General features: G+C 39.1%; 2 protein-coding genes, 1 long non-coding RNA gene and 1 pseudogene across 5 annotated transcripts; 2 read left to right on the top strand and 2 right to left on the bottom strand.

Moving 5' to 3' along the window:
• Positions 1-1543: 1543 nt before the first annotated feature.
• Positions 1544-9839, bottom strand: LOC148868604 (protein RETICULATA-RELATED 5, chloroplastic-like). Its single transcript, XM_088970832.1, has 7 exons — positions 8742-9839; positions 6521-6650; positions 5338-5868; positions 4592-4699; positions 3587-4135; positions 2466-2582; positions 1544-2075 (listed from the first exon to the last, which is right to left on the bottom strand). Exons 1-7 carry the CDS (start codon positions 9395-9397, stop codon positions 1908-1910), a joined length of 2259 nt encoding a protein of 752 aa, XP_088826958.1. The 5' UTR covers positions 9398-9839; the 3' UTR covers positions 1544-1907.
• On the top strand, positions 7345-9436 carry LOC148868605 (superoxide dismutase [Cu-Zn] pseudogene; annotated as a pseudogene). Its single transcript, XR_016107431.1, has one exon. The product of XR_016107431.1 is annotated as a superoxide dismutase [Cu-Zn] pseudogene (transcript).
• Positions 9840-10332: 493 nt separating the features above from the next.
• On the top strand, positions 10333-11280 carry LOC148868603 (uncharacterized). Of its 2 annotated transcripts, XR_016107433.1 has the most exons (3): positions 10333-10472; positions 10574-10661; positions 10842-11280. It is a non-coding gene; the product is annotated as an uncharacterized LOC148868603 (long non-coding RNA). The 2 variants fall into 2 exon arrangements; XR_016107432.1 differs by lacking the exon at positions 10333-10472 and having other exon boundaries at positions 10523-10661.
• A 7594-nt stretch (positions 11281-18874) lies between these two features.
• LOC148868602 (patellin-6-like) lies at positions 18875-21504 on the bottom strand. Its single transcript, XM_088970831.1, has 4 exons — positions 20319-21504; positions 20086-20210; positions 19497-19638; positions 18875-19338 (listed from the first exon to the last, which is right to left on the bottom strand). The coding sequence occupies exons 1-4, from the start codon at positions 21039-21041 to the stop codon at positions 19078-19080; spliced, it is 1251 nt and encodes a 416-aa protein (XP_088826957.1). The 5' UTR covers positions 21042-21504; the 3' UTR covers positions 18875-19077.
• Between the last annotated feature and the right edge of the window lie 819 nt (positions 21505-22323).

Below are 22323 nucleotides of genomic sequence, written 5' to 3'. Positions count from 1 at the left end.
TTTATATAAAGTTAGAAGCATTAAGTTCTTTCCTTTTGTCTTTGAAAAATCTAAAACTTTTTTTGAAAATTGAGAGAATCTCCTCTTAAGGTAAGTCCCCTCTTCTTTGGGTGAATGAATGCCTTAATCTTGTTTCCTCATATTGTAAGTTGTCTTCAATGAATGTAGATTCATCCAATCTCCTTTTTTTAAATTCCTTGACCAAACTTCTTTCACATTTTCTCTTTCTATTTAAACTATATCATCATTAAAATTGTATATTACAATACACCCAAATAACTTAGGGAGAATGACCGATTTGTAAGTTTAAAGTATATTTGGGGTAGGTGCCAGCTTCACTGGCCGGTATGCATGCATAGAGTGATTTTTAGACCTTCAGACTGTTTATAGCTTTGCAGTGGGAATTAAAAATCTACATTAGGCCTATCCGTGCTTTTCACTGTTTATAGCTTTGCAGTGGGAATTAAAAATCTACATTAGGCCTGTCCGTATTTTTCCGAATAATATATATATATATATATATATATATAAGATGGGCTTACATGCGAATTCAATCCAATTTTCAATGGGATTGTACTTAACCTATCCAAATCCAATCCAAAATTCATTATATTCTTTTAACTATATTAAACTCAGATAATCAAATTGGATTTCAAATGTAGAAGTAAAAGTTTTAGACATCATTGACAGGAATTGGGATCTACTCCTCATTAAACACTCCTCACACCAACCTCATAGCCACATCCCACCATGTATTGGGAATATCTCCCCATGAATAATGAATACAAGCACAGAAGATGTTCCCAAAGCGCTCTAAGGAGCAGATCCTGTCTCCATTTACAGGCCTACCATTGAACACACCCCACAACACATCTCAACGCACATTGATGGTCAATCCGAGCATTATATTTCAGACTTTGAGGACTTGTGCATTGCAGATCTCCTAAATTTAAGGCTTTGTTCTTCTAATTTGTACACTAATCAACAAGAATTCTTCAAAATTTACGGGGTAATTTTTTTATCGGACTCTCAAAAAAGATAAGCACTTCTCTTGTAAGATTATATTCTTCTTTGAATTTAGGCTCAATTTAAAAGGATTACAAATACAAATATAGGGTGAAAAATAATACATAATACAAATATGTAGAGTGCAAATACATATAAAATAGCATAAAATACAAAATTTTACACACTACATATTTGTCGTACTCTTTCCAAACTTAGAGCAAAAATTCACTATAAAAATTGAAAATAAAAAATACAATGGTTGAACAACCTATCTTTCGCAGAAACACGAGTTCTCACTTTGAAACTTGTTTTCTTCACATGCAAGCCAAAAGATGCATAAGAAAAAACCAATAACTTAACATTATACATTGTAGCTTCAAATCCTGCAGATCAAGGGATAAGATTGAGGGATCAAGAGATCACAAGTTTGATCAGGGATACGAGGAGTCTCGCGATTTCACCCCAGAATGCTTCCCATTCCCAAGAGGGAGAGTCGAGAGACATGTTCATTGTCTCATTGATCGTAAACATGCAATACCGTTACAATGCTAACTATTTTCATTTTTGAGCGAAACGATCTTTCATACAATGGGAATTACAGCCAATCCAATTGTTTTGTCCCTTGGTAAAGATAAGTTCTAGTATATGCTTAAAAAAAAAATCAGATGTACTCAACCACGGGTTCCATAAAAAAAATCGTATTTATTCTCAATCATGCCCATTACTTCAGTTTTATATCTTTCTATTCTCCACTATCTTGCCCGTACACTCACCAAAATTTAGAGAGCTCTGATAGACAAATTACACAAAAGTAGATGCATGGCGATTGAGATCCGTTTCTTTGATATCATTCCCAACATCTGCAAAAGAATAATGATACAAAATTTCCAAGTATGAAGCTATGAAGTAGGATTATCACCTGATTGGTTATTGATTTCATCTATACTTGCTTCCTTTATGGTGCTGCAACTTAATGTAGATGAGTTAACGTTATCTAAAGGTTGATCAGGCAGCGCTTTATTTCTCCGTGTCTGCAATCCTGTATAGCGAGCAAGATCTACCCATTGCTGCAGCATTTAGAAACAACATAAGATCAAGTCCTAGACTTAATGGCACTGATGGTAGGAATGACAATGCAATAGAATGATAGATGAAAACCAATTGATGTTGCAACGTGCAGGTTACATGGTGAAGCAAAAACCAGAAAATGGGAACATGACAATCCCCATTCCCCCACCATCACTAATAAGATCAGAAAACAAAATGCACCTACACAGCCTATAATGGAAAAAAAAAATGCAGTGAAGTTCCAAAATTTGTTCTGGATGCTTGGTCTGCTAAAATGAACCATGAAGGGCAAAGAAGTAATATAACTTCTGACAATCATGTTTTCAAATCAAATGAACCTCGTGAAATAAGAAAACTAATGCGAGAACAAAAGTTACGATGATTCTAACCTGTGTTCCCCAATAGGAGTTGATTGTCCTAACAACAAAAGATAACATATTTACAAGTAATGGCTGAGAAGACAGCAATTGATCTGAAATCCGATGCTCCACTATTCCAGCAATAATCTGCATTAAAATAAATTTCATTTGTTAAATATGAAAATTTCCAAAGGTGAGAGTGAAGTAAGGGTCTCACCCTCCAAATATAAACAAAGAACAGAAGTAGTAATGATTCATTGGTTCTACTTCTCTTGTGGAAAAGTAAAACATAAGTAAAAACTAAAAACTCCAATAATGTTTGATAATAATTTATTTCAGTATTGCTCTTCAACTTCAGAAACCTAATTCCAGAATGGCATAGTTTTTTATGTTGATAATAAATCAACTAACAGATGATTTTGCAGGTTGCAAGCTTGAAAAATCAACTAATTCCAGAAAGGCCTGGTTTTGTAGGTTGCAGGCTCAAGGCTTAAAAAGGAGGCAAAAACCAAAGGAATGCAGGCCAGGGTAAAATACATTTTTAAAAGATGATGAAACATTAGAGGGAATAAAACACGAAATAATTTATATGGTCAACCTCAAATAGTTGAAGAAGACTTTAAATGATGATATCAATGTACACCATCAATTACGTACCACAAGCATGTAATCTTAATTGTGCACCAATTTATCTCACCAAATCAAGCAGGTTAACTCAGTAACAGTGTCTCTTGATAAAATGAACAATGAAATGGTGTAATAAAGAGGCCATTCAAAGAAACCAATAAGATAGATCCTGTAGTTACCAGGGGGGGGGGGGGGGGGGGGGGGTACATGCAACAGGAAGGGAACTACCAATTGGTAAGTGCTTTCAGGTTATGTAGCTCACAATGGATATCCAGGAATAGGACAACTGATTATTGATTCCCCACCCCATTCAAACTACACAGGAAATGCATGTTTTAGCCATCTATTCATTTGTTTTCTCTACTAGCAGTTCTTCCATTTAGTAATTCCCTTTGTGGTTGTATTGAATTTTACCATGGGAGACAACTAGAAATGGTAAATGAGAACAAGATTTAGCCTTTCTACTAAGAAAACGCCTTTCCCACAATGAAACAAAACAAAAGAAAAATAAAAGCAATATATACCTGATACCGTAGATTTGCTGATGTTCCAAGAAAGAGCCCATAGACTACTGCTGTCTTTAATATAGGAGATCTTTTATTTTTTTGCTGAATAACCAATTCCGGGTTCAGTGTTCTCCGTATTGCATATAATACATTTGAGGCAGCTACAGCCCCAATGCTGGAAACAAAGCCAACACTAGCAAGCTTCAGACCACCAACAAGCACTGATGCAACCCTATGACTCAAATTCCAAACCTTCCCAGCAACATTTGTTTGGAATGCATTATCTGGGATAGACCCAAGAAGGCCCTTTAAAGCATCCATGCTCTCTGGTGCAGTTAACTGATCAGTATATGGAAGGAATGACAAAGTAGGGGCAGGAAGCCACACAGTAAAGAAATCAACAACTGAACCCCTGACAGTATCTGTGATAACATAGTCAAGCTCCTCAAAGAAATTTTCTTTACGTCTCTCATACTGTGCCAAGAGAGTTGTTGTTATTGATATGGCTTCTTCTATAGCAAGCCTATGTAGGAATTTAGGATCAGCCAACAGTCTTTCCCGGAAACCCTGCATCAAAACAAGATTGAATGCAGCAACTCTTGAAACATTTGGAATTGCATATGTGATGCATATCTAGTCATATATGTGTTCTTTACCAATGACATGACTTAGTTCCACATGGCACAAATTAACCAAATGGAGAATGCGCAGGCCAAAAATCAGCTTGGTGACTTCCAAGCACTGGTATTGAGCTTATGTTTTCAACCAATAGGCTTGGATGGCAGATAGTCTACCAATGCAGACAACATTCATAATTGTCTGGTTCATACTTTACCAATGCAAACAAAACATTGTAAGGGTTAAAGGAAAAAAAAAAAAGAACAAAACATAAGCACCAAACACAAAGAGCACTTCCTATCCCTCTTTACCATCTAATCAAAGAAATAAATTCTTTCAAGATCTAAGTGTGATTTCTATAAACCAAAAGAAATGAAAGATAGCTAATCCTTGAAAACAACTTACCTGGAAGCGATGAGTAAGTTTGGAAACAAGGGGATATTGCTCCAGATCAAAGAAGTTCTGTAGCACTTCTGGTGACACCAGACCAAGATCCAGCCCTTGCTGAAGGTCCTGGGCATCACATCACCAAAAAAAAAAGTCATCTTTTCTGCTAAGAAGAGAATATCTTCTGAGAAAAGAAAGCTATCTCTTGAATGGATGCATCAATTACATTCATAGTTTGCCCCATCTGCATAATCTTTTAATTTTAAATAAAAAATATAGGAAATACAACAATTAGCATTTTGTCTCCAATACATGTTTGAGTGGATAAAAATAATTAGTATTGTATGGTAAGCAGAGATTTGGACAATCAAATAACCAATTAAACCTTGAAATGGATGCAGCATAAATAAGAACATTGAAATGGATGACTGATAGGCATGACCAAAGGCGAAAGAATTAGAAAGAGATCTCCAGCAGGTAAGTTCTACTTGAATGTGCTTGGATTTTTTGTGTGCAAGTATGGTGGGGATCTTACATGTATAACCTTCTGGTTATACTCTAGAAAATCCAGCAAGTCAATTTTTCCCTTTTTTACATTTTTTTGAGCATTACTATAAGTTGATTATGGAGAGCTATTCTACACCACAAACTCTTTATCTCAATTCAAGGAAAGTAGTCCATATATGAGAACGGAGAACCAATATTTGCCAGACAAAGAAAGTAGAAGCCAAAAAAGGATCTACATTTGGGAATAAATAATTAACCTGGGGTAGAGCATCTCGCCTCCTACCAGCAGCATTCATTACTCTAGCAATTTCAGCACGATCAAAACAATTCCTACTACAAGGTCTAGCTGCAGAGTACCACAAGAAATCAGCAACAGGGACTTCTCCCTCTCTACGTATATGTTGCCTCTCAGGATCAAGTAATATAACTGATTGGTTTTTCTTCTGCAACTTCTTAGAGATTCTAGCTGGCAGCCCTGTCCCTCTTGATCCATACATAACATGGCTTGCACCTGTCACTACAACAAGCATACCCGAGGAACCTCCATCTACCAATGCTTGCAAGATAACCTGGGACATTGTGTAATCTTCCACCACTCTCGCTTGTGCAGAAAGATATGAACTTGGCCCAAAAGGAACAGACTGATTTTGAGAAATCATATCTATTGGCAATCTACGGGAGATAGAAGTAAAGCCTGTAATAAAGCCTGAACCAGCTGGAGGAGAATACATTTTACGATCTGCCTTAGAAAGGCCACGAATACCTTCAGCTTGAACGGTTCGCAGAACCTAGTCATTTCAGCAAAGTTGATTTCCCAGAGTAATATCACAGGTCATGCATAAACAGCAAATATAATGTAAAAATGCATACTATTAGTAATATGTGTGTCAACACACTATGAAAATGAACCTATGAAAAGCATCAATTCAATGGTATATATATATATATATATATATATATATATATATATATATATATATATATGCTTACAGAGCATCACGCAAAAGCATTTCATAGATAATGTAAAATTAGTATTTCCAGATTGTAACAAGTAAAGTGCCAATTGGAATACACTGGAAAAACTAAACCAGGTGACAGCTTCAGAAGTCAGAAAGGAAAGTAGTAATACTTATGCATAAACAGTCGGAGCAGAGAAGGTTTCAAGAGTCAAAGCAAGATAAGGCACAGGATGGACACATTGTACCAGGTACTTCCAATTATTGCAGTAATCGTGCATTCTACTTTTAATGCAAGTATAACATTATAAAATTGTGACATAGAAATTAGCAAAAAGTGATAATTAATCCTCATGCATTGAAAATCATAAGACAAACTTTTACATTCATTTGCTCTAAAACCAGTTATTTCTTCTTTCCAGCATCTAAAATATAAAGGTTTAGTGTTTGATAAACAATACAGACTACAGACGTCTTTTAATACCTCAAGTGGGGTACCACAAGCAACAAGACGAACTCCATTATCACGGCAGTAACTTAACAAGGGTTCATACTCCTGCCAACCCTGAGGAGGCCAATGTGAGGTGTATGATTTCAAGGTCTCACCATCAATCCTGCCATCATGTAATGCAGAAAGGTAAGAAGCAAAGACTGCAAACAATATCCAAACCCCAATTTTATCCAAGAAGGCATAATTCCAAAATGATAGTGGAAGAAATTTATAGATGTAATAAAACAAATCCATTTAGGGTTCTGAACCATGGTTCATAAAATGCAACAAGCTCATTCTAGCTTCGTTGAAGTAAGAAGAAATTATATATGACAATCTCATTTTGTAAAACTTAAGGGTGGAAATGCCTGCTGGAAGAAATGATAAGATTCATTTTACTTATTCTAGTTTTAGTGAATGCATAGCATATCCCGTTTTCTTCTTTTCTTTTATATCCACATGGTATCTTCTGTAACACAGCTCAGTTCCAATTATTTTAGTTTGCACTCCCAATACATAGAATTTAATGAAGAATGATAACAGAGACAGCAAATCCAACCAAAAGTCAGCCGTTGCTTGGAAGAAGGAAAAGCATGTCAATAATTGAGAATGAATAGTTTCATTGTAATTGCCACCATGCTGTAGAGGTGAGGTGCAGAACCATGCATTAGTCCCCAACATAAGCATTTGAAGCAAGTGGAAATTAATGATGATTAGTTGTTAAGATATTTAAAATGTAGTAGCCGAAGCTCTCTCTCTCTCTCTCTCTCTCTCTCTCTCTCTCTCTCTCTAGGGGTGTTCTGAGATCACAGAGAAAGATGGTGAAGGCCATTGCTGTTCTTGGCAGCAATGCAGGTGTCAATGACACCATATACTACTGAGGAAGAAGATGGCTCAACTAAAGTAACTGGAAGTGTTTCTGGTCTTAAACCTGGGCTTCATGGATTCCATGTCCATGCTCTTGGTGACACAACAAATGGTTGCATGTCAACAGGACCACATTTTAACCCTCATGGTAAAAGCATGGTGCTCCCGAGGATGAAAACCGTCATGCTGGTGACCTTGGGAATGTTACTGTTGGTGAGGATGGTACTGTTAACTTCACCATAGTTGACAAACAGATTCCTCTTTCTGGACTCAATTCAATTGTAGGAAGGGCTGTTGTTGTGCATGCTGATCCTGATGATCTTGGAAAAGGAGGACATGAACTCAGCAAAAGCACTGGGAATGCTGGTGGCAGAGTAGCCCGTGGTATTATTGGTCTGCAAGGTTAATCTGGCACTATCCCATATATTGGGGTAGAATTTGCGGTTCTCCAAAGGTTTCTTCATAGGGTTCATGCAAATTGAAATTATATGGAATAAAGAGATGGGCGTGTATTGTGAGATATAACCGAAAAGCCTGAAAATGTGTTGTTTCCTCCATGGCTCTTTTTGTCATAGAACCGGAGATGTTTGTACTGCTCAAAAAAAAGATATTTAAAAGGTAGTGCGAGTTATGCTCGATCCCTTTGATTAGTATTAAGAGGACAAATAAATGATGATTAAGACTTAGGTTGCTGCAAAATGTTCACTCTACTTTAAGTGGAAGATGGTCAGATGGAAACTTGGCAGTTTGCAGCGAAGTAAATTTGGAAATCCTATTGAGACACTACTGTTCAGAGAACCAGATGACTGAAAGTGGAACTCTTATCAAATGGTAAGGCACACAGCTTCGAATCTCAGAACTTCGATTCAGCATCAGAATTTAACAGAAATCTACATTAACCTTGCAGGCAGATAATAGCATATATACAACTAAGCAAAATGAATGTGAAGCTTATCATACTAACAGAGTGCAATCGGTTTTAGGAGAAGTTCTCAGCTATAGAAATTTACCCAGTCAAAAAACCAAAACAAAATTAAATATCATCTGTCTAAGTTGCTGCACTAACTCAAAGATGCTCCGTTTTGCTTAGACAAAGATATCCATGGCCCGTTTTGAGACATTACATCCTTAGTTTATTACATTATAATGATGTCAAGGAAAAACCACATCCCAGTATAGCAGAAGGTATAATTGTCAAATACACTAAAACGAAAATTAAGCAGAGAAAGTAGGCTGCTATGCTCTTTCAGTTAAAAATATAAATAAATAAATTGTAAACCAAGGTTACCGAACTTGGTTTCTTAGGAAATTGTTAAGCAATTAAGCAGAATTTTGGGGGAGGGCATACTTTTTATCCATATATTGATTAAGCTGCTCCTGCAAATTCAATGGAAAGGCTTCCAGAGCAAGGGAGATGGGCCTTTCCTGCTCAAAACACCTGTTTCTTAAATTTTTAACTATTTCAAGTTCAAGATCCTTATCGTCGCGAACTGGAACCTGTTCAGCTTCTCCTAGATAAACAACACGTGCATTCAACAACTTATCCCAAACCTTGTTCCTATCCTTACCGACGGCCTGGGGCTCTCCGATAACGGTTGCATCATATACCCTAGAAATTATGACGTCTTCCTTTTTCTTCTCGTCAACCATTGAAACCGGCAGAGGTGCAACACTCTCCGGTCCCTTATCCTCCGCTCTGACAACCATAGACCGTAAAAAGTAAGCTCCGACCGCCAGAAAAGGCGTGACCAGCACCTCTCGTCTACTTCCGCCGGGAATACCCGGGTTTCTATCCAAGTTTTCAACATTTTCCAAAGGATTCCGTGAACAATGAACCGTAAGACTTAATCGACGACGTTTATGAGGTGGAATTGAACGGAAAAGTACTTCTCCAACTCTGAATTTCAGGCAAAATTCATTTTCCGACTGAATGCAGCGGCGACGGGAAACATGGCAGAGGGAAACCGGCTTGAAGCAGAAGTCTTTATGAGTTTGGGGTCTCATCTCTGGACGGCGTGGATTTCTTAGATCTTCTTTTTACATGGCGCACAAACACAGAGGGAGACGGGGTAAGGCTCGTAAGGGCCTAATGGGGGGAGGTATCGTGGCGACTGGCGAAGATCGCAAATCGCGTCTCACTTTGGTATTTCTGGATTTTGAAATTTGTGTATTTTCAGACGTGGATAGATATACACAACTTTTGAGTGGTCGATGGCTCCGAGAAACTAGCGGCTCGAGTTTACACCGTCGTCGTCGTGTGCACGATATTTTGTGTTGCTTTGCTCTTTGCTCCATTTTCTCTCGCCACAAGATGCGAGTGAGAGGCAACGCCACTGCCACGTCGTCATCGTCTCATCTCATCAACAAGTTTTTTTTTTTTTAGGTAAACTATAAAGACCCCCGTATTATGAGATCTATGATAAAGACTCCTTGTACTTTTGCGACAAAAACTCTGTATTATGACCGTGAAAAGCACTGTTCATCTTCCTCAGGATACACGCACAGCTGTTCTCTACCTCTGCAATATTTTTCCCTCGCTTTGTTCGTCGCGTATCAACATCATATCAGGTTTTGGCCTTGACATGTTTACAGGAGCGAATCACTTCGTCCCGCGCGGAACTATGGAGTCTCCGGCAAAACTTAACCTTCCCTGGATCCGGTCCAGGCTGCGTAGCACCCCAGCTAGATATCGGTGTCATGGAGATTAAGCGCCTAGGTTCAAACATGGCTTATTCTGAGAGGTAGAGAACTTATCGATCTCCCCTTTTCTCCTCCCCTATAGCGACCGGAAGAGCAACCCCTCCTCCTCCGCCTTCAAACCCGTCACCGACTTCCATTGCAGCGGCGGAATCGAACTCAACAGCGGCGAATCCACCACCGGCCCCTCTCCCTCTCTCTCTCCATCTTTGTTTGAAATTTTGGAATTTAATTTTGATTTCCTTCACTTGGGCGATAAACGCAAAATCTGCAACGGTAACGACAACAATGTTCAAAATCGTCAAGATCGTTGCTTCTTCTACCACCCGCAGAACAGCGAAGCCAACAACTTTGATTCCTCCAGGGGCCTCCACCAGGCCAGGTATGCTCGCTCTCTGTGCCTGCGGCATCACCGGCACTGGTACTGTGTTCCTCTTATCGTCTATAACAAAGGCTATAACGAAGGCTTGTACGTGTTGGCAGGCATCGAACCGTTTGTGACCTTGTATCATCACGACCTGCCATAAGAACTGGAGGACAGATATGGGGGATGGTTGAACCCTCTAAAACAGTAAGCCCGGAACATTTGGTTTCTCCTATCTGAATCTCGTTTAGATTTTATGAATTATAAAACACAAATTTCTGGGGAAGTCTGTTTGTTTCTCACTGTCACATATCTTGTGATGAAGAGATAGAGTTTGAATGGAAATAGAAAATGGGATTTTGATTTTGTTGGTGCTTATTGTTGCAGGGAAGATTTTGTGTATTTTGCGCAAATTTGTTTTAGGAGCTTCGGGGATCTGGTGAAGTTATGGAGTAGCTTGAATGAGCCCAACGCGTATGCTCTTTATGCGTATCTCTTGGGACTGTATCCACCAGGCCATTGTTCGGAGATTGAAGTTGTAAAATCATCATTAAGGATCTCGATTTGCACTGTAAGAAGCCTCTGGGGGAGGGGAGGGATTTCAAGGAATAACTGTTAAAATTTGAGGAATGGGAGAGAGCAAGACTTAGAGGAAGAAGAGAGATCGGGGGAGAGAGAGAAATGTGGAATACTGCCGCTGCTGTTCGTGTACCGTGAGTCGGGGAAGATGAACTGTGTTTTTCTCTCAATTGTGTACAAGAGTAATATGGATTAAAAAATATTATAACGGCAGATTTCAACGGAAAGCTAAAACTATTACATCTAATCGATTAACTCTATCCTTACGGTTTATATATTGTTTTAGACCATACTTATTGTTAGCATATGTTAGTATTCCATCAAAATCGTTGGTGATATCAAGTGATGTATAAATTTTTTCTAAAATCCAATATCACCCTTCATCCCTTTTGTGTAAGTCGGGTAAGAATCACCGCCCGTGCCTGTGTCATATTTGATCACCGTCCTCTCTCGTCATTCTCTCCCCACCCGCGCCAATGGAGCATTGTCATTATCTACGATTTTCCCTCGTCAGTGGAGCATCGTTGTTAGCAGCAACTGGTTATTCTAATAGAAATCACAGCTGCCTGAGATTTAAACTTCCCTATAGTGAACCGGTCAACTGGGTTTCCCAAATCGTTTCTTCTCAAGGGTCGGAGATCGCCTCATCCTTCAACCTCCTTGATGCCAATCTTGCCCTCTCAACGATCAACCTCCTTGATGACCGTAGTACTGTATAGGTTTCTCCGACCAAGCCCAGTTTTGGACCTCATCACCCATGGCTATGTTCAAACCGTAAGCTAATGTTTTCCCATTAGCGTCTCTTAAGCACCTTTGTGCTGAGCCGTCAGAGCACAAAAGTGGATGCTAAACTAAAGGTGCATTTCCAATGGCTTCACTGGTCACTGGTCTGCCATTCTCAGTAGAACCCCCGTCCACCCTCGTCCCCTATAAAGTCAAGTGTTTCGCCTATCTTCATTCTCGCTTGCACCTCCTTGTTAGGCCTAGCTAGGCAAACCGATGAGCCTTCTAAGGTTGAGCGAGTGAGCGAACCGCTTTCTTCTAGGGTCGACTTCCCGGTTAGCCTCTTTTCTCTCTAGGCAGTAGTCGCTCCTGTTCTTCCCTCCGGCATCTTGTCCTGGGCGGATTGTACTTCGCCCTCGACAAATGGTCGGCGGTGGCTGAGCCATCCCTTGATTCTCTCTTTTAGTAGCCCCTCACAGAAACATTCATCGCCGCCTTCATTTCTGAAGGATTCTCTCGGCGACTTCCTCAGTGGGTAGTGGGAGACCTGAACAAACCCATTCCCTCCTTCTTGGAGAGAGATGCTAGCCGACTAGCTTGGCTAGCCTACCTCCATCTCTCTAGCGACTTCCAATGCTTTCGCCTATTGGGCGATTTGCTATTAGTGTCGCAGCTCTGCTTCTCTTCCACTGGGGATGGCGACGCTTCCTCGTTTCCAACTGCTCATACACTGTATGTCGCCTTCGTCTTTTCGAAGGAGGAAGCCGAGACTTCCAGTTAAGATTCAAGCGGAGATGAAGACCATCAGACACCGATTCTGAGGATTCGGGACATAGTCCAAGAGAGAGATGGAGTCATCTGGTTGGAACACGACTTGGGAGATATTTCTTGATGATCAGCTCTACAGGTCTACAGTCGAAGATAAGACAAACTGAACAGGGCTTTCTCTCTCCTCTTCTTCGTCTTCTCTACAATCGAACCCGTCCTAAAGCGAACCCTTTCTTCTTCGCCTTCTCTGCAATCGAACCCCTGTCCCCTGTCATAAAGGTTTCTATATTTTTCCTTTACTCGGATCCAAGAGCAGGACCGTCAAGACAAGGGGCTCAGCGTTCATCTCCATGGAAGATCTTGTTTTAGTTGTGTTAAACAAAAATCTTTCGTCGATTTGTGAAGTGGCAGATACTTGACGTTTCTGCTGTATTTCAAGTGGCAAATTCCCGGCATTGCTGCTACCAAAGTTCCATGCTAGTAGCGACGAAATTATCAGTAGCAGATCCTCCGTTAAATTAAAGAAGTGCAAAACATCATCATCATTAGAACTGTTCGTCAGTGAATTTTATTTTAAAATTTAAGAAATAATTGAGAATAAATTTGACATTTCATTTCTTTTCGTTTTATCACTGTCAATTTTCAAAAACAGAAAAATTACTTTAATACAATATGGAAAGAATAAGGATACAATTAATCAATTAACTAAACAGTAGGAATGATTTAAGGAAATTACCCAAAATAAAAACACACAAGAATTGGATTTTGTAATTTGTACTGGTCGGGTTTGTCTCATCTCGTGTTGTTCAAGTAGATTTGATCCCAACTGATAAGAATAAGATAGGGCTGAAATTGATCAGATTTATGTCGATGCAAATATATCCGTTTATCATAATTGGATCGAACCTGATGTGTAAACAACTCGAATTTGAATATTTGTTTCAAGTGTCTATGGAATAACAGATATAATCCGAATATCTTGGATTTTTTATATAGGATTATATTTGAATAATAATAACACCTGGCGAAATTTGGTCCGATCCATTTGCACTGGTGCCCCAACCCCAATGGAGATGTTGATTTATCAAAAAATAAATAAAAAATAAATAAAATAAGGTTGTATTTATTATTTCTTATTTTAAGGATTTATCTTTTTTTTTTTCGGTTAAGAATTCGGTGTTCATAGAAACATTTTAACTATAAAAAAGAGATAAAAAATAAAGAATGCTCTAAAACCAATTCAAACCCAAACACGAAATTATCTTGTATTTGTCTAATTAATAAAACTCAAACCGATAATGTCATAAATGGGTCTAGCCCATTAATACTTTGATAAGCCTCTATTTGTTTTGGGCCAATTAAGACTTTTATTATTGACAAAAGAAAGAAATTCAAATCAAACAAAACACTTCTCAGAACTTGATGCTAAGCAATGAGCAATACAATAGAGTATTCTCCCAACGAAGAACATGATGAAAAGATAAATCAATTAATTTGAAAGTCATAATAAGGTGCCATTTGATTCATGGGAATAGAGGTCTGGAATCAAAATCGGACTGGATTATTCCGATTGTAATTGTTTGGTTAGGAGGAATCGGAATCCCATTTTCATTCCTGGTGGAATGATATTCTTCCATTTGAGGGAATGGAATGATCATTCACTTCCTTCTTTTGAGAATGAAACCTCATTTCTGCTAATTTTAATTTTTATTCCCATTTCTATTTGAACTAAATAAACTATGAGAGTAGACCATTCCAATTCTGACTCTAAAATAATTAGATTCCAATTTTAACTGCAAACCAAGTGGACCCTAAATCGGGCCAATTCACCACGGAACCAACATTTGGAGATTCACGATGCCAATGCAAAGCAAAACCATAACACACCATTCCAGCAATGTCACAGTGTCACAAGTCCAAAGTATATGCTCTCTCTGCAGTCTCCACCTCATCACAACCATCGCAAGGATCTCACCTTAGGATGTATTTGGAAATGATGCAATGGATTGTAAATCTCGAATCAGGGTAAATTTGTACTTTGGTTCATTTTTGCCTGTGTTTGGCAATATTACATTTATGTATTGACAAATGACAGGCTAATGCATATTTACATTGATAACAAGATGTAAAAGTATATCAATAAAAAAAGAAGTAAATTTACATTCAAGTGGGGTTTTGATAAAAAAAAAAAAAAAAGCATATGCTTTATTGGAATTCATGTTTGCATTCATTACAGCTAAAAGTCTATTGGGTAAAAAGATAAATTTATCAGTGCATAACTAACCCAATTTTATAATTTATATGAACTGTTTGACACTCTATATTTACATTCACACTTATTTACAACATTTCCAAACGCATCCTTAATTCCATTTAATAGCAATTTCCACGAAAACATTTGCAAAGCCCAACACATATGCATAAACAGGTTTTGTATAAAACAACCAGATCTATTAAGAGCCCAAGCCCAACCGTCAAATAAATCAGCCCACGTTGGTAAGGTCTCCTTGCAACACGCCACGTCTCCATTGTATATTTTTCCAATCAAGTCTAACACATGTAGGGCATCATCATTGAGGAGGGACCAGATCTGCGTATCCCTACAGAAGTCGCCAACCCAATCCAACGTTCAGGGCTGGCTTGAGAAGTTGAGCTGTTGTCTGTCTCATCAGCCTTGGAGTGGGCTGGACTTGAAATAAGGGCTTTTCAATCCATTGCAATTGTTTGCAAATGTATTAACTCTCAAAGAATCATTCGCCCTAAAAGCTTAAATTGTTAGGTAAGTTCCTTGAATTGAATAGGTTGTTATGAGGTTCAGACGTTTCGTCCTGTTCAGTACCATATCCATTGTTAAATTGTGGATTCCTAATCATAAAAATAAATATAAAAGAAAAAACTGTTCACCATATTCAAATGAAAAATAAATATACCACAGAAGTCACAAGAAAACGCAAGTCTCCCTTAATCCTTAGAGAATAGTGGAGTTGCACGCACGCCTGCTCCTCTCTTATTTGTTCTCCACATACAGCTCCTTCTTACTTCTTTCAATTTGTTTGAAGGAACAATTGATTAGAAGCCTCGGACATGCAAAAATACTGGACTACTGGGGGCTTTGTTTGGGAATTGGGAGGGATGAGCGAGCTGATGAAGATTCAATTAAAGCTGGTTCAGCTGTTTTGAAGCACTGTAGATGAGAAGCCCCTCCAAATAATTAACTGACTATAGTTGATCTGGGATCTCCAGATCTTTCACCAAACATAGCTTCGCCGTCCATGTTGACACACCTCAAAGAGGTAGAAGCCACTGGGATTAATCCCTCCTAAATGGGCAGGGGACTTGGGGATGTGATTAAGAGCCCGTTTGGATGGCCTTTAGCTTTGATCAAACTGCTTTGAAGAAGTTACTAAAACTAAAGTAACTTCAACGAAAATTTGATTTTATAACTGAATGGAAGCACATTTGAGCTTTCCAGTTTTTTCACCAAACATAGCTTCTAGACTTTCCATATAGAGCCCACCTTAGAAAGCCAGAAACCTCTCTGTAAAAGCCCTCCCAAGTCCCAACCCAAGCGGGCACTAAGCAGTAAATACTAAATAGTAACTAGCAAGCATCTATGCGGCAGCACCGTGAGCACGAGTAGAATTGTTAGCATGTGTAAAACCTGTTTGGTTGCTTTGCAATCACTTTCTTCACCAAGTGCCTTGATTATTTTGTCTGTTCGCTTTTTTCAGTGAGCTTAAAAGACATTTTGTACTTATTACATTCCCACTTGACACCAATCCCCTAAGGGAGTAGTGTTGACCATGACCCTTTCAGTTGCACACTAAATCATTATTAGAAGGAAAAATATATAAATAAAAAGGGTGTTCCAAAAGACCAAATACAGGGAATTCATCTCTCTCTCTCTCAAATGCTTTCTTTTCTCAAGTGGGTAGCAGATGATAGTGTTGAAGACATCATGTAATTTCTAAGTCCAGGCATGCAGGTTCCAGTATTCCACAACATGGAAATGAAGGAAAGGGGGATAGATTCATGGTTGGTGGTAGCCCATGCCGTGGTTCACTATTAGTATTATATGATTATGTGGGTTTCAGTTTGACAAGTACCAAGTGCCTTTCCATCCTCATACACGATGATGGAGACGATGACACCAAGGTTTTCCAAACACCTTACTTTGAGTGTCTGCCAAACAACCTCTCCTATTCCTTACCTGCTACATGCAACAATGTTGTCCTACTCCACTCCAATGTTATGTTCCAAAACACATCTGTTGAACGATTAAAAACAAATAAACAAAGATTGAAATCATTTTCATTGAATTTATAATTAAAGGTATTTGACCATTCAAAAACTTCCTTACCTTTTTTTTTTTGCATTGAATAATTTACCAAAGTTTAAAAACAAGGGGACACAAATTAATCAAAATAAAGGGGATTAGGTGCAAAGAATGAAACAAAAAAGGGGGAGGGAGAGAAAAGAAAAAGTAACTTTCCTGTCTTTCTTCCTTTTTTGGCTCTTCTTTTACGAGGGTAGTGAGTGATCTGACTGAAAAGGGTTGAACCGGAAACTATGTTGTCAGTACCTATGCACATAACAAGGGTGATTTATTAAACACCGCCACAGTCTTGTGTATTTATTAATGATCCACCCTTTAAAGTTGGTCTATTTTACTAAAAAATACACCCCATTTGCAACAGCATTACTTTTGGTTGGTATTCCTAATCGATCCTACGTTCCCACATGTGTGATCAGTGGTTACATTACTTGTGATGATGTAGGGTAATGAGAGTTGGGACTATGGAGGTAATAATAACAAACACAATATGTAGGGTAAAGTGTAAACATTATTTGAACATATTCACAAAGTTCACCCGCATATATGGACGAAGGGCGAAGAGGGGGGCCATGCTGGGTCGTACGTTATCAGACGTACAAAAAAGGCACACCACATTTGAACTTTGAACTTTGAAGGAACTCTCTAGGGGTTAGGGGGAGGAGTGGAGCAATGGGGATGGGTGTGTGAAGTGAACAGGGGACCTAACACTTGCAGATTCCCTTTACTGAAAGCTGGCCTGCACATAAGTTAGGTACCCTATGATGGATCCTAGTTGTACATGTCCTCTTCATGGCAGCAATATGTAATATCATTTTAACATGCTTGCTCCCTTTTCTTTTTTGTTTGTTTTTTCTCTGTTTGTGCTACTCTTTTTTTTGTATGTTTGTTTGTCTCAAGTCTCAATACAATCAGTTTCTAACATGAAAATTGAAAATTCTCTCCTCCCTCGCCACTCACCAGTTGAGTTCACCCAGTCTCAAGAAAAAGGTTCATCTACTTTTTCTCTGTAGTGTTGTCTTACTTTGATGCCAAACAAGCTAAAAAGTCAGGCAGGCCAAATAGGCAAGTTCAAAGACAGAGTAAGACCCAATTGCCAATGCCACTCACTCTCCACCAAAACAAATTAAGGAGCTTGCCCACACAACCCCAAAAGAATTCAAGTTACTGCATTATGGGATGCATGTTGTAATTGTGGGGATTGTAGAGTTAGGTCCATCATATGTTTTATATGTTCCAATCACCAACACTTGCTATTGCACTATACAAATGCGGACGGAATACCCAATTACCCAAATGCCCGATTCATATATAAAATCAAAAAACCCACAGCCTGATAACACATTCCATTTTGTCGCAAGTTCAAACTTGGAACCCGAAAGAGAGAAGTGATTGAGACATAACTAACCGGTACCACCTATGAGCCTTCGCTATCACTATGATACATCATTGATATTATGGTGTAGGAATTGGAATTTTGGAATGATGCTAGGCACAGGCATCAGGCGGGCCTACCACAAACACAACGCATTCACCCAATCACAACAAACACAAAGCGGCAGACGTCGTCGGATTGGGTTGGGTTGGGTTGGATTGGATTGGGTGGGTTCAAATGTTCAACTATCACAAGTTCAGACACTTGAAAACAACCATCCGCAACCCCGCACACACGCGCCTCAAACCCAACCCCGTGACACTCTCTGCCCCCATCAGGCTTCTGCGCTCTTTTCTCAGACCTGGCTACTCACTTCTCATCCATCCTGCCCCCGCACCAACCCTCCCACAATATTTTAAAAACAAAAAGAGGAAAAAAGCCCAAATGGAGAGATTAGTCTAGTGTCTAGTCAACATCATTTCTTTCTTCACTTCCAAAGAAAATCCATAACACAGAAAGAAGATCTCTTTTCTCATCACCCATGGGCAATAAAACAACACAACCAAACATATTAATAATATAACCCCAAAAAAAAAGAAGACGACTGTTTTAAGGGAAAAAATGGGAAAAGAAAAGAACATCTTTTATGTTACCAATGTAACCTGCATTTTCACTACTAATAACGATAATACCATCACCCTTTAATCCTTTTATACATTACATGCATACCTCTCCTGCTCGCTCCTCCCCAGCCCAGCCCATATTTAATTAGAAACAAACCACATAATGGGGGGTTATTTATGTAACTTCCTTCAACGAAAAGACACGAATTACACAGGTTAGAGCTAAACAACCATGGGTTTACGCACGAAATATCGGTAAGCAGCGACTTTCCTTCTCCGAGATTTAGAGTTATCGACGGACAGCACCATTTTCCCCGGCTCCTTCGAAGTGAACGAGGCGTGGACCGGTTCTTCCGACGGGGCAACTCGCCTTGGCTTCTCGATCACCACCGTGTAGCTGCCTTCTGTACTCGGCACGAACTCTGCACTGTAATCCAAATCCCAACCACCCACCACTATATCCCAGGTTATGGTTGCGCCACCCTGATTTATGCAGAAAATTCTTCTTAGTAAATTCAAACTGAATATATATATATATATATATATAAGAGAGAGAGAGAGAGAGAGAGAGAAAGAGAGAGGGAGAACGTGTCCAAAATCCAAATATTTAAATTTCAAACGGCAATGGGCCAATGGCATACCTCAATTCCCTCGATCTCTAAGTTCACTTTCTCTCCTCCTTTGACTGTGAATTCCGACGCTGGCTTGGGCGGTCCGTTCTCCAAATCTGTGGGACGACTCAGCCCCCCGTACTGAACTGGAACGTTCTCAGGCCTTATAAACCTAATCACACAAAAACAAAAAGCTAAGCAGACTGGGAAACCAAGACCCAGGAAAGATTTTCGATTATAATTCTATTTTTGGTGCAAGCGCACTTACAGACTCAAAATAACTCACAATAGTTAAAAGATGGAATTCCCGTAAATGAAAACTTCAAGTTCTATTTAATTTTAAACACAAAAAGGCAAGATAAATTATCACAGAAAGAGACGAAAGTCGCTTTACAAATCCATCTTCAACTAAAACAATACACTTAAACGACAGCAACAAATATGCACTTGGAATCAACACAGTTCACCCATGAAATCGACCAGAAAATAAAAAATAAACCTGAAACAACGAAAACCAACTCTAACAAACCCATTTGCAAAATCCACTTCACCAGATAACAAAGTTCACAGGCTCCGTAAGCACTTGGAGACAACCGGTATAACGAGTTCGAGGACATACTTATATAGAGTCTCGGCAACATTTCCTTCTCTAGCGATCACGAATTTGCTCTTGGTCCGTTGGGTAAGGAATGGACTAAACATCGAATACAACATACTGAAGTACCACGGAACGTTGATGAATACCTGATACATCAACACCCACATTTTAAGAAAATATATATCTCGATATCAAAAAAGAGAAAAAGGAAAAAAAAAAAAAAGAATGCGGGTCCGAAAGCGCAACTAGTTTACCTTCCGAGCAACCATTTCAGGATAATTATCTTGAAACAGAGAGAGGATCTGGTTGGAAGCGACCCTGAGCTCTCTCTTGGGCATGTCTTTCAGGTCAGTCACCTGAATGATGGAATTAATTCCACCAGGCTTGAAATGGAGAAGGTTTATGCCTCTCTCCAGAACTTGAACTCTCCACCTCAGAAATTTCTTAAGCTTCTCTTCGTCCCCAAAAATCTTTTCGTACATGTCCTTATCTTTGAAAACCCCATAAGCATTGTAGCAGACGGGATGCCCCTCTCTATCGTACGCATGCATGTAAGCGACCACCCCTTCGAGATCCTTAAACCCCAAATCCTCATCAACAATGTTGTCAGCACCGAACTCTTTCCTCCAAGTCAAGCATTTCTGCAACATGGTTAGAGCGTCTGAGACCCTGAAATCCCTCGCTCGGAGAAACTTCAACAGGATCACATCAGCCTTTTCGTCTCCACCCAAAAGGGGAATACCCCACATGGATTCAGAGCCATGAGAATCCGAGAGCTTATCCTTGAGCTCTTGCAGAGCCTTCTTCTCGGAAGCTTTCAGGTGAGAGATGAAGTATGTATCTTCTTTGAAGGAAGGGGAGCGAAGTGTAGCGGCTTCAATTAACGAACTGACGAAGCTTTTCCTAAAGGGTTTCGGAGAGGCATCTGGATTTTCTTGTGGGGTTTGTGGGATTGAGAGAGGCGATGAAGCTTCCATTTACGGTCTTGTGGGAAACAGAGATGGAAGAAATCAGTGGGAACAAAATGTTGAGGGTCACACTACGCAGCTAAACTAGAAACGTAATTATGTTGGTTTCAAAGTCTCTCTTTTTATCTCCCTAATAGTAGTATATAGTATGGTGGCTCAGAAGCTCTACTTTCGATTCTCTGAGGTCTGATCTGCAGATGTTTCTTTGGGTGCAGAGAAAGAGAAAAGGATGGAGACAGAGGAAACAGGGTTCGGAGAATGAGAGTGGACTAGTGAGAGAGTGTCTGTGTCTGCTTGTATTATAAAATTATTGCTGTCGTGGTAATAATAACATTTGTAAATGAGTCGAGCCGCGTCTAGGCTTTGAGCGATCATAATATGGCTCAGCTTGAAAGCAAGAGGTCCATGCCGTGCAGAACTGCAGATGACGAGTGGAGGAGGCGAGGAACACATTAGGCACCCCTCCGGTCCCTCCACCACCCTCTTTCAAAAGTTTCTTTATTTTTCTTCTTTTCCTTGTTGCGGCTACACAACCGGGTGATAATTTCAGCCCGGCCTAGTCCGCACAAGTCCGGCCTGGAAACTTCTAGCTCGGGCCTGGTTTGTATCCAGTCCAGCAAATTTTAGGGTCAGGCTTTGGCCTAATATTATTGGATTTTAATCTCATTATAGATTAAATTCAATGAGATTTGTTTGATCAATTACATGAAACAAAAAGATATATATATATATGTCTTGAAAAATAGTTTTTTTTTTCCTTATTAAAACTAGTTTTCAACTTGTCTCATATTGAAAAATTACAAAAATTGTTTTGAGTTTTTAAATAGGAGCTTATTTGCACTCCTTATATGAGAATATAAAAACTTACTACGGTGCATGTGTAAAATGCAATGAGACACACTTTGTTCACACTCATGTGTCTTGCAAAAAGCAATTTTACACTTCTCAACCAACACCTTATTTTGTTCCATAACTCTTAAGAAATTATTTAAGGAGTGTAAATCAAGTATTTAGATACAAGTTTTTGGAAAACACTATTGTCTTGTTCCAAAGACATTCTCTTTCCATGGCCCCAATTTTTCAACAAATAATTCAAGCCCAACCAGCCACATATATATAAATACACATAATATGACATATATAATTTATATTATATAATGTATAACATAAGTTTATATGCATGTTATATATCATTTAATATATAATATGTCCCAAAATCAGGCCGGCCATGTTTGGATAGGGATGGTAATTTTCCCCATCCCCAAATTCGTCGGGTACCCAACCTCCCCAA

The sequence above is a fragment of the Nelumbo lutea genome, chromosome 2, assembly GCF_056320005.1.
Source record: "Nelumbo lutea isolate HS-2025 chromosome 2, American lotus-T2T, whole genome shotgun sequence".
Taxonomy (NCBI): domain Eukaryota; kingdom Viridiplantae; phylum Streptophyta; class Magnoliopsida; order Proteales; family Nelumbonaceae; genus Nelumbo; species Nelumbo lutea.
Note: the sequence above shows the minus strand (reverse complement) of the source record. Positions and strands in the feature narration are given on the sequence as shown.